This window comes from Budorcas taxicolor, chromosome 12, assembly GCF_023091745.1.
Source record: "Budorcas taxicolor isolate Tak-1 chromosome 12, Takin1.1, whole genome shotgun sequence".
In the NCBI taxonomy this organism is placed as follows: Eukaryota; Metazoa; Chordata; class Mammalia; order Artiodactyla; family Bovidae; genus Budorcas; species Budorcas taxicolor.
In genome coordinates, this window is record NC_068921.1 from 26,221,644 (window position 1) to 26,234,262 (window position 12,619).

Below are 12,619 nucleotides of genomic sequence, written 5' to 3' on the forward strand. Positions count from 1 at the left end.
TGAATGGTCTAGCGGTTTTCCCTACTTTCTTCAATTTGAGTCTGAATTTGGTAATAAGAAGTTCATGATCTGAGCCACAGTCAGCTCCTGGTCTTGTTTTTGTTGACTGTATAGAGCTTCTCCATCTTTGGCTGCAAAAAATATAATCAATCTCATTTTGGTGTTGACCATCTGGTGATGTCCATGTGTAGAGTCTTCTCTTGTGTTGTTGGAAGAGGGTGTTTGCTACGACCAGTGCATTTTCTTGGCAAAACTCTATTAGTCTTTGCCCTGCTCATTCCGCATTCCAAGGGCAAATTTGCCTGTTACTCCAGGTGTTTCTTGACTTCCTACTTTTGCATTCCAGTCCCCTATAATGAAAAGGACATCTTTTTGGGGTGTTAGTTCTAAAAGGTCTTGTAGGTCTTCATAAAACCGTTCAACTTCAGCTTATTCAGCATTACTGGTTGAGGCATAGACTTGGATAACTGTGATATTGAATGGTTTGCCTTGGAGACAAACAGAGATCATTCTGTCATTTTTGAGATTGCATCCAAGTACTGCATTTCACACTCTTTTGTTGACCATGATGGCTACTCCATTTCTTCTGAGGGATTCCTGCCCGCAGTAGTAGATATAATGGTCATCCGAGTTAAATTCACCCATTCCAATCCATTTTACTTCGCTGAGTCCTAGAATGTCGATGTTCACTCTTGCCATCTCTTGTTTGACCACTTCCAATTTGTCTTGATTCATGGATCTGACATTCCAGGTTCCTATGCAATATTGCTCTTTACAGCATCGGACCTTGCTCTATCACCAGTCACATCCACAACTGGGTATTGTTTTTGCTTTGGCTCCATCCCTTCATTCTTTCTGGAGTTATGCCTCCACTGGTCTCCAGTAGCATATTGGGCACATTCTGACCTGGGGAATTCCTCTTTCAGTATCCTATCATTTTACCTTTTCATACTGTTCATGGGGTTCTCAAGGCAAGAATACTGAAGTGGTCTGTCATTCCCTTCTCCAGTGGAGCACATTCTGTCAGACCTCTCCACCATGACCCACCCATCTTGGGTTGCCCCGTGGGCATGGCTTGGTTTCACTGAGTTAGACAAGGCTGTGGTCCTAGTGTGTTTAGATTGACTAGTTTTCTGTGAGTATGGTTTCAGTGTGTCTGCCCTCTGATGTCCTCTTGCAACACCTACCATCTTACTTGGGTTTCTCTTACCTTGGGCGTGGGGTATCTCTTCACGGCTGCTCCAGCAAAGCACAGCCGCTGCTCCTTACCTTGCACAAGGGGTATCTCCTTACTGCCACCCTTCCTGACCTTCAACATGGGATAGCTCCTCTAGGCCCTCCTGTGCCCATGCAGCCTATAGTATACTACAAAATACTTCGTGTAGTATCTTATACATACCACTATATTTGATGTACTATATGTATCATATTCAGCAAATCCTTTTGGTAAATAAGGTTTCTCTGAATTTTCATCAGTCTTTAACTTTATACTGCTGCTAAGTCACTTCAGTTGTGTCCGACTCTGTACAACCCCATAGATGGCAGCCCACCAGGCTCCTCCGTCCATGGGATTTTCCAGGCAAGAGTACTGGAGTGGGTTGCCATTGCCTCCTCTGAACTTTATACTAGGTTGTTGGAATACATTTCCAGTTTAGCTAGTCAATGAGTATATGGTAAGAGTCATAAAAACTCTAGTGAATGAAAAAATAATACTAGTTTGAAGGCTTTAGTAAAACCATTCTCCTTGACAAATTATGTCTTCTTTACTTTAATCATCTTTATCAGCTAAAATGAGATTCCCATATTGTAATACAAAACTTTGCAGTTTGAAACTTTTTACTTATGATGAGAGTATAATTTCTTCTTTTAGAGGATATTGTTTTCCTGTTAGAAGTTGCCTATGATGGAAAAATATTTGTTAACATATATATTTCATATATATGCATATATTAACTATTTCCCACACTCTCCTTTGTATGTATCTAGTTTCCAACCCTGTTTCACAAATGTATTTGCTGCTGTGCTAGCAATGAATTTCATTATTTTTAACTGTCTGTAAAAGTCTCTATTTTCCCTTCTTTTTTGAAGAGTATTGTCACTGGACAAAGAATTTCAAGTTGGAAGTCTATCAAAACTTAAAAGATGTTCCATTATTTTCTGATTCACATAATTTCTGACTAAAGGTTGATGATAATTTTATTTTGAAATCATGGTTTTTCCTGACAGTGATCTCAAAATTTTAATTTTAATTATAGGTTAAAATTGACTGTCTTTGTGTGTAACTTTCTGTGAGGTATAACATATATATTGATCCATGTATCACAATCATCCCAAAGAACCCCTTGTAATATTCCTTTACAATGACACCCTTTCCCATCTATAAACCCTGGTCAACACTGATCTGTTTTGAGAATGTCCAAAAAATAAAAGGAAACATAACATACAGAACCCCTGAGATAAGCATTTGTTTCACACAATAATGCCAATGAGATTCAACCAAGCAGTAAGGTTTACCAACAGTTTGTCCCTTTCTTCTGCTGTCTGAATCCACCACAGTCCTTTTTTTAAAAAACAAAAAACAAAAAAACTCACTGAAAACCATTTTCTTCAGTTTTGGCTATTCCATGAATATTCATGTAAAGGTTTTTGCATGAAAGTAAGTTTTTATTTCCTTAATTTCAAGGAAGAGGATCACAGGGTCATATAACTGAATGTTTAACTCAGTAATACTCCCAAACTATCTTCCTCAGTGACTGCCATCATGCAGTCTCAAAGCCATGGATGACAGTGTCAGTTGTTTCAACTTCTCCCCAGCACTCGGAATTATTATTTTATTTTATTTTTTACTTTAGTCATTCTTCTATATGTTTGTAGTGCTCAGCCAACCTGGTTTTAATTTGCATTTACTTTCTGATAAGATCGACCATCTTTTATGAGCTTATTTCACATCCTACTGTGATTTTTCCTCAAGTATCTGTTCAAGCCATTTTTAAATTAGTTGGTTTGCTTAATATTGATGACTACTTTTGAAATGTTCTCTTGAAACCTGGTTTTGAACAGTTTAATTATGTTGTTCCATGGATTTTGTTTTGGTTTTTTTCCTTTGTGTTCATCCTGACTGAGGTTAGTTGAATTTCTTGGATCTTAGGATTTGTAGTTTTCAAATTATTTGGCTGTTATTTTTTCAAAAAAAAAAAAATACACATACACCCATATCATCTTAACTTCTTTTTTCTTGGACTCCAATTTTATGTATGTTAAACTGCTTGGTTTATCTCATAGCCTCTATGGCTCTGTTCCCTATTTATTTAGTCCTTTTTTCCTACTTCAGTTTTTAAAGATACAATCCTATACTTCTAATTCAGTATTATTGTCTTAGTGTATAATAAGCCATTAAATCCATCAAATGAATTTTCCAGGTTAGTTACACTGAGAGGGCAAGTCTACTTCCTATGATTCTATCATAACAAAGTCAAGATCACACTAACTCTTTTAGAATTTTTCTTCAAAATATTACACTACTGCATCTTTCTTCCTGTCAACAGCTTATAAGTAAGTAAGTGTTAGTTGCTCAGTCCTGTCTGACTCTGCGGTCCCACTGACTATAGCCCGCCAGGCTCCTTTGTCTATGGAATTCTCCAGGCAAGAATACTGGAGTGGGTAGACATCCCTTCTCTGGGAGATCTTCCAGACTCAGAGATCGAACCCAGGTCTCTTGCACTGCAGACAAACTCTTTACCTTCTAAGCTGCTAGGGAAGTCCTGCAAATAGCTCTTATAGGACATTATACCAGGTGGTAACAGCGGTAAAGAGCCTGTCTGCCAATTTGGGAGCCATGAGAGGTGAGGGTTTAATACCTAGATTGGGAAGATCTCAGGGAGGAGAGCATGGCAACTCACTCCAGTATTTTTGTAAGGAGAATCCCATGGACAGAGGACCCTGGGGACAACAGCCCATAAGGTTACAAAGAGTTGGACAGGACTGTAATGACTTAGCATGCATATTCAACTTAGATTACTAAAGAAATGTTAATCTTGACTAAAGTGTTATTTCATGTGTTTTAATTTGTTCTTCACATTTCTGAAACTAGTACAGCAAAGCAAAACAGGATCTTATGCATTTAAAGTAAAATTCTTAAACATATACAGTATATACTATGTAACAGATACTCAAAGATATTCTAAGGTCATGTTAGATTATAATATATGAAGGCAATCTGGCTGTCAATGTTGAGTCAAGTGATACAGCTAATCCAACAGGCAACAAGGTGGAATCCTTGTTGATTCCTATGAAAAACTCTTTTTTGAAGATGTTATAAGTATGATAATCTGATTTCCTTTCAATTTAAGTTAATTTATGTTTTTATCTAGATGCTCAGAGTGTTTTTTTTTTTTTCTCCTCTAAAGTCCATTAATTTTACTAGAATGTATCTCAAGGTTGGTTATTTAGGTAATTTTCTCAGATATTCACTGTGCCTTTTAAATATATATATTTTAAAACTTTTTTTTAATGCTAAGAGTTTCTGTGAATTACTGATCCTATTATCTTGTATTTTTCTGTTCTTTGCTTTTTTATCTATTTTGGAGACTCGTATGAATGTTGAATATTCTATATTTGCCCCTTTCACTCTCATCTTTTCTCATCTCTTTAAGTCACTTTTTTTGATATTTATAGTTTCTCTTTTTACCTTATATTTTTCTTATAGCCTTATCTGGTGAACTTATTTACTTTTTTATATCTTCTAATTTGATTTTAATTTCTAAAATTATGTTTCCCTTTATTTCCAGTTCTTTCTTAATTCCTATCAGTACATCTGTGGGTTTCTCTACATTCTGATATAAATTACTTCTTATCCTATATTATTTCCTAATGTTTATTAAAATTTTTCATGTTTTTTCCCTGGTATTTATGGCTTTAGAGGTATTTTCTACTTCCTCTCATTTTTCTTTTCCTAAAATATGGTATTTTGATCCTTTTTATTACTATTTTTTGTGAAGTTGGGTTATCTGAATTTTTAGATCATTTTTAGATAGCTTTTCTTTTGCTCTTCAGATTCTAGAGATCTCTCTTGTTTGTTTTTATGTTTTTGTTTTTGTTTTTTTTTTTTTAAAGTATGAGTCTACTTTCTGAGCTCTGTTAGCTCTGTCTGTCTTCCCCAGTTTTATGGGTGTTCTGTCTCTTTTGTTCTCTGTTGCTCAATTTGGATTCTATTCGTAGCAGTTTCTCCTCAATGTGGGACTCTGTCCTGGAAGAGAACTCTGGTTGGGTTAAGTTTTCATGGTGTTTAGATGCTCTCACCCCTTCTAAACATACCAGGGAACCCCTGGATTCATCTCCCTGTTTTATCTGCTGTTTTCAAATTAGCCTTCTGGGTTTTCCAGTTAGTAGTTGTACAACACCATATTCTTCAGATGTTCTTTTGCTTCCCACAATCCTATTCAATTCATCTGCTGATAGCGTGTATATCTCCTAGTTATAGCTGGATTGTCCCCCCAGGCTATTTTAGGGTTCAGTAGGATACACCGTCACCTGGTTTTAATGTAAAGGTATACGTGTTGTTGTGGTTATTGTTTTACTATCCACTGTTCTGCTCATGGAGGAATTCAGGGATATTTAAAAACTAAGCTCCCATCACCATCTATAATTTGTCATGTACTTTTTTGTATTATTGCAATTTTAAAAGTGGGTAACTACTGAAACTATTTTAATTTGTAAGTTTTGAATTAAACATACTCAAGTTTTTCTAATTATGTGGGCATATTGTTACTGTGAATAATTCAAAGGTGCTATAAGTTCTTTGAGTAGGCTCATTCCTTTCATAACATTTCAGTGATGTTCTTAATTTAAACTATAAATATACTTGAGTATTATATAATTTTAATAACATTTATCAGTGTTACTAAAAGTATAGTAGATACTTTAGTGATATTTCCTGCACTGTTATTATCCCTTCGTAAGATGTTTCAACTTAAACGCTGCTTCTAAGGTGGGTTGTGTATTATGTCTAGTATTGCTCCTCCCCCCGACCCCAGTCTTAACTATGACAGGGATAGACACCTAACCCAAGGTTGAGCCCTTCAGATTCTCTCCTGATAGGAAGTAACTATAGTCAGATGGTAAAAGAAGTTTATATTCAGGTACATTGACAGTCAAGTATGGGGTGCCATGCTGGGCCACATCCTGATGACTAAGAAAACGAAGTTAGTCTGAAGTGAAAAATTTGAGTTGATAAACAGAGACAAGCAAAGATAGGAGGATATGAAGCTGCCTTTAGAGGTAAAGGGAATAGCCTTGGTTACTGACTCCCTGTTCCCATTTCTACGCCGCCTCAAGTCTATCTGCATTTTATTTCCTGTTTCTGGATGCTTATGAGACTAACTGCTGTATCCCCATCATAATTAAATTATATGTAATGATCTTGTGAGTTCTCAACCAAATATAAATAATGCTCACGGAATATAACAGTGATATTCAGAGCCACTCTGTGCTGTTGTGGAATAAGACAGAGTAAAGAGCACTAGGCTAACACACATAAACACACACACATGCCCACACTGAAACATCCTCCTTTCTAATTAACTTGGGTGATTACTGCTTCTTTATTACTATGGCAACTCTAGACTCATGGTAGTTCTAAGACCTCCTGAATAAAAATTATAAAGATCTAATATCAGCACTCAAACTACAACTGGACTTTCTTCCTTAAATCTTAACTCAAGGTTAAGCTTCACTTATAGGCTGTTCTCAACCCTTTAAGAAAAGGCTCATGGTTCCTCTGAAGTGAATCCTCCATTGCTCCTTAAGCCAAATAAATAAAACAATTTTGGATCAAAGGTTGTTCTGTCATCTTGGGCTGGTATATTTTGATACTTGCATACATATCTACCCTAATTTTTACATATTAGTTTAAAAATTGAAAGGCTATTACTTTTCTTAGAGAAAGTTCACCAAGCTCCTAAGTTCATAGTAAAAAATCCTTAATTATTGCCAAGAGGAACACACACACACACACACATCAAAAGCTATGCAAAAGCAGTAAATGTTAATAAATGAACTTAAAAGATGTGAACAACGGTGCTTACTCTAGAAACATACAATAATAAATTTAACACAGTTCAACTAATAAAAGTGATAGACAAATTAAGAAAATAAAAGGATATTATTTTGACATGTGCTTTAAAGGACACAGACAATATAAACTACTGATAATTATTCTATGAGAAAAACTTAAATGGGATACATTTGAATTAAGAAAAACTGAAAATAAAAAAACAAAAAAGATGCAATTCAAATATATTTTATGATTATTTGAAATTAGGAGTAATTGCTTTCTCTTTTCATATGATGATAAAATATCCTCAATAACTTAAATCCAGTTTTGTTCCTACCATGTACACATGATGAAATCAAAAGTATTGAGATTTATTCATTAGAAGGATTATTTTTGAACAGAAATATTCAACAGCTACAGGTAAGATATTATCATGTAACTCTCCTGCTCTTCAGGACAGTTTGACAGTTTTTCTTCTCAGAGGAGAGAAATAATGTACCAAACTATGGAAAGAGGGGAAATGGAGCAGAGGGCAAAAGAAAGAATCATCAAGAATACACGTTCAAGAATGAGAACAGGACAGGATACGTAACTTCCATAGGCTGGGGTAGAGAGCAAAAGCAGATTTTGCGCACATAAAGGAGTCATTTTATGGGTGTAGATGATTGATCAATATTGGGAATTCTCACCACAGAACACAAATTTTATCTATCTCCCCTTATTTTATTTTCAAAACTTACCTCTACTAAACATTATCAGTAACAAAAATAATGTTCTATTCAAGTACAAGAGAAAAAGATACTCAATATTACATACAAGAATCTAAGCTAGGCAATGTTAATAAAACCAATAAAATACTTCCTATTTACAAATGAAAATAATTTTATTAATACTGTATAAATGAAACAGCAGAGAAGAACAGACGAGAAGGCATTAATTTGGCATAAGGAATCTGAAGCAGGACTCAATGGAAGAGAATAATTTTGAGGAAAGAAAACCATAAAAAGATCCAGTACAGAAGAAAGAGTTGTACAAAAACAAAGAGATGGGACATGTGTGACTCACTGAATGTTCAAGGAATGTCTTCTAGCAAAAACACAGAGACTAGTTGAGTCTGAAAAGGAAGGTTATGACTAAATTGTGAGGGATACTAAATGTTGTTCTGGAATACAGCAGAGAATTCTAGATCTTTTTGATTGTTCAGCCTAGCAGAAATTTGGAGGACTGTACCTTAACATGGTCAACTTTATATTTTGTCAAGGAATGGCATTTACAAAACAAAACTTAAAACCGAATAATCTCCCATTTGCTATCATCATTTTATTAAGAAAAATAATTTTAATGGAAAAAGAGGAACATTAAATCAACATCTCCCATTTGCTACCATAATTTTATTAAGAAAAATAATTTTAATGAAAAAGGAGGAACATTAAATCAACATAGTTTTAAAAATTGGATATATTAAAATTTATTAGATGTAGAAAAGTGAAGGAATAAAATTATATTCTGCTAAGTAAATGCAAAGTGAACTTTGAATATATAACCTGTTCTAATGCTTCATTTTTAGCATAGTTACCTTTTTAAAAAATGCAATAGGAATATTCCTAATGCTCTTTCAACTCAATTCAGAGTTTTTGAGGTAAACTTAGGGAAGCCCATGAAAAAAAACTCGTAATTACCAGGGTATTTCTCCAATCTTCTCTGCAGTGCTGGGAAGAAATAAGAAACAGACTAGATGTCTGACCATGGAAAATTCTGGAAAAGGGGGCTGGCTACATATGTGGGGTTCTGACTGACCAACGTAGAGCTGTTAAAGGTCATCTGATAGTAATTTAAAATTGTCACAAATTATCATTTAGAAATCAATAATGTAAGCCTCAAAACTTCAAATAATTCATTCCTTCTTTGCTTTGGCTACTGAAAAACAGTGCTGAATTTGTGTCCTAATTTTAGTAACAGTATAGGATCCATCAGTTACATTACTACATTACTAACTTTATTCCATGTTTAGTTTAGCATGTCTTTGTTCACTATTTATGATTTTCTTTGGTAAATTTGTAATAATTTCTGGAAAATATATACATATATAATAGAAAAAAATATTTCGGGTAACAAGGAAACATTTGAGATTTATTTTTCAATAATGCTTATTGAATTTTTTTCTTATTATAATTATAACATGTGTTATAGGGTCACTGCACTAACCATTCTTTTGACCTAGGACACTCTTCTAGTAAACTGCATGGCTTATCTCCTTTAAGTCTTTGCTGAGATGTAACTTTTTCTATTGAATAATTTAAAATTAATCATCCTTCTTTAAAACTGCATCCTAACCCTGACACTGCTATAATCCCAATTCCCTATGATGTATTAGTACTTATCATTTTACACAGGACTTGTACCACCTTCTAATGTGCTATCTCATTTAATTATTTATTTTGTTTAGTGTTTATTTGTGTTTTCTCTTTGATAGAATGTAAGGTCCACAAGGCAGGGATCTTTATTATTTACTAATATATTCCAAGTATCTAATAGCACTTGGAATAAAATAATAGAGCAAGAAGACAACCATATGACACTATTCTAAGAGCTTTATATGCATTATTTAAAATTTAATTCTCACAAGTCCTCTATGTGGAAGTATTATCACTGACTACATCTTACAGAAAGAAACTAAGCTACAAAATGGGTTAAGTAACTCACAAAGGTCATATAGCTAAGAAAGTAGTGAAACAAGGATTTAAATTCAGGTTATTAACTATTACTGTCTCCACTAATAGAGACAGATTGTGCAAAAGCAATTAAGACAATAATAGAACAGGTACAGAAAAATGTCTACAGTAAATAGGAAGTGAAAAGCAAATATATGTATATAAATATATTTGCTTATTATATATCTGCTAAATCCAAGGAATAGCGCCTAAAGCCATCATTTACTTATATCAACTAGATTTTGATTACCCCTTTCTGAAGCTCATGAATATTTATAAGTCAAAACTTCTTTTTAAAGAAACAAGGCTTCAGACAACCATACTTTTCAAATCTCCTAATATAGGTGTATGTATTAAATCTTCCCAACAGTTAATTGATCTTCTTTGCCTTCTCACTTCATTTAAGCTGCTACTGAGTAGAAGATAACAGCTTCATCAATTCCCAGTTAAGTATTTCTTTATATTTTCTCAGTTAAGGACTGTCATATTACATGCTATTTGTGACTAAGCAAAGTCACTTAAAGAAATATCAATCTTATAGTTAGAAGGAGATTTTAAACATCATTGCTTAGCAAACACGCAACCTAAAAAAGGATATATAGCAGCCCTAACAGATTGAGATTATAAGGGCCAGAGTTTCCCTTCCCAACAATTTTTCAAAGTTTTTCATTCTGTTATGAGCACTGATTGTGAAAATACTCTGTTTTTTTAATAAATAAGGAGAAAGCATACATGAATATCTTACTAAAATTTGTGGAAGCAATGTCTTCTTATTCTTCTGGCAATAAATATTCCTTTAGTAATACAAGTTATGCCATGATTAATAGATACATTACAGGAAACTAAAATAATCAGAATATATAGAGAAATCATACCTTCTATCAATAGCTCTTGTCCATGACTGCCAAGAAGTGTACGAGATAGGAATGGGGCAAAGTCTACAAAAATTTCACGAAGAAGAGGAGCAACTTTTTCTAAAGCTCTTTCAAGTTTTGCAGTGATGCTGTTGAAATTAAGACATAAAGACTAGTAAATATGGTTCAATATAAAATGTCAAATAAACTTTACTTCTAAATTAAAACTTTTTTAAAAAAGTCACAAAAGTCCAATTCTAACCCACTAAAATAGTAACAGCTTTATGTAGAACGCACAATGTAGAGTTTCACATTAGTCACAAAGCTACTCAAAAGGCCACAGCTAAATCAGAATGATTATGCTGCAAAAAGGAAACAGGGTCCTGTCACCTACAAGAGCCACAGATACTGGCCATAACTCTAGGAGTTTCAAGAAAAGAAGCTGCTATATGTCTTGTCTATCCTCCTGTTCACCAAAGAAAAACTGTTTTGAATACCTACTATATGAGTCACTGTGAAAGTTACAAAGAATAAACTCTTGTTCTCAAGAGTTCCCTGAAAAGCTGGACAAATAAGGGAATAACTGGAATTCAGTATGACGGAGCTGAATTGCTTTGCCAAAGCAGGCATTTTCTATATCATAAGCCCACTCACTTTTAATTTACCAATCATTATATCATTATTTATATTGTTTAATATTAAATTTCAAGTTACATGGCCTTACATAAACACTCTCTGATATTCTTGAAAGTACCTCGAGTAGGATATGTAAAAATAAAACATGGATGAAGAAAATAACGCTGCTGAAAAATAAATTCTGCTCAATAATTCTGCTCAAATAAATAATTTGGTTATATCTAAATATCTCTCTTAGAAGTAAGTGCTTTAGAGTAAGAATGCTTGGATTGGAAGGTTGACTCCAATGTATGCTACCCAGGTGACCTTGGGACATCAAACTTTCTACATCTGCAAAATGAAGATGATAACTCTACTTCCCCAATGAGAGTTAATGAGCTAAGGCATGTGAAGTGCACAGAAAAGAACCTGACATACAGTGAGAGGTCAACAATGATAGCTCTTGTAACTGTTACTTTGAACAAAACACACCTATACTTACTCATACAAAATGTGACTCATACATCTGAACCAAAACAAAATCATTATAGTAACCTTAGATAAGCACACACTCTTCTACATGGATGACATGTACAGTAAGGAATTAAACAATACTTCACAATAATAAGAGTTCTTCCACAGTGCTAAGTAATATTTTTGCTATATATAAGGAAACCATAAATGACAAAAAATCACAAAAAAATGTGTAGCATATGATTAGCATTTAAAATGAAACTATTTTATTTTTTTAAGTGAATAAAGAGGAATTACGGAGTAATATATAATAATATCCTATATAATAATAATAATATCCTATATAATAATAATAGTATCCTATATAATATGGGATAATATAGAATTATATAATAAAGGATGCTTTTTTTCCTAACTTGGAATTAGCATGATCTGAACTCTCTCTTTTTGTACACAAAGCCTCACCATTAGTACTGCAATTTAACTTTGCCTTCTTTTATATGGGTCAACAGCTTTAGAGAAACAAGAACTCAGGTTTAATAACTTAAAGAGAATATCCTGGGGGAACATTTTTAGGCAAGAAAAAGGGAAATGGTGGGGCTTTGCAAACTTGCTAAAGATAAAGAGCTTTCAGTATTTGCCCCTACTCTGTTACTCTACGAGCAAATACCTACATTAGGGCAAGGGTTCTCAATTTCTCAATCTTTATTTAGTGTATTGTAGAAACATCACTACGAATGAAAGTCATCTTTCTTTAAAAAAAAAAAAGAAAGGAAAAAAAGCACAGAAAGAAATGAAAGATACTGAATATTATCTTCAAAGCATTAAAAGAAAACAGTTGCCAAAAAAGAATCTATTCTGGTTCAAAATATCTTTCAAAAAAGAGAGGTGAATTTCAAATATTTCTAGTTAAA

At 33.7% G+C, this 12,619-nt stretch overlaps 1 protein-coding gene across 1 annotated transcript in view; it reads right to left on the minus strand.

Moving 5' to 3' along the window:
* NBEA (neurobeachin) overlaps nucleotides 1-12,619 on the minus strand; it is a 667,766-nt gene that overhangs the window by 387,979 nt on the left and 267,168 nt on the right. The window contains exon 34 of the mRNA XM_052650319.1: nucleotides 10,638-10,765. Within this exon, the coding sequence (XP_052506279.1) occupies nucleotides 10,638-10,765 (128 nt within the window). The remainder of the gene's footprint in view (nucleotides 1-10,637; nucleotides 10,766-12,619) is intronic.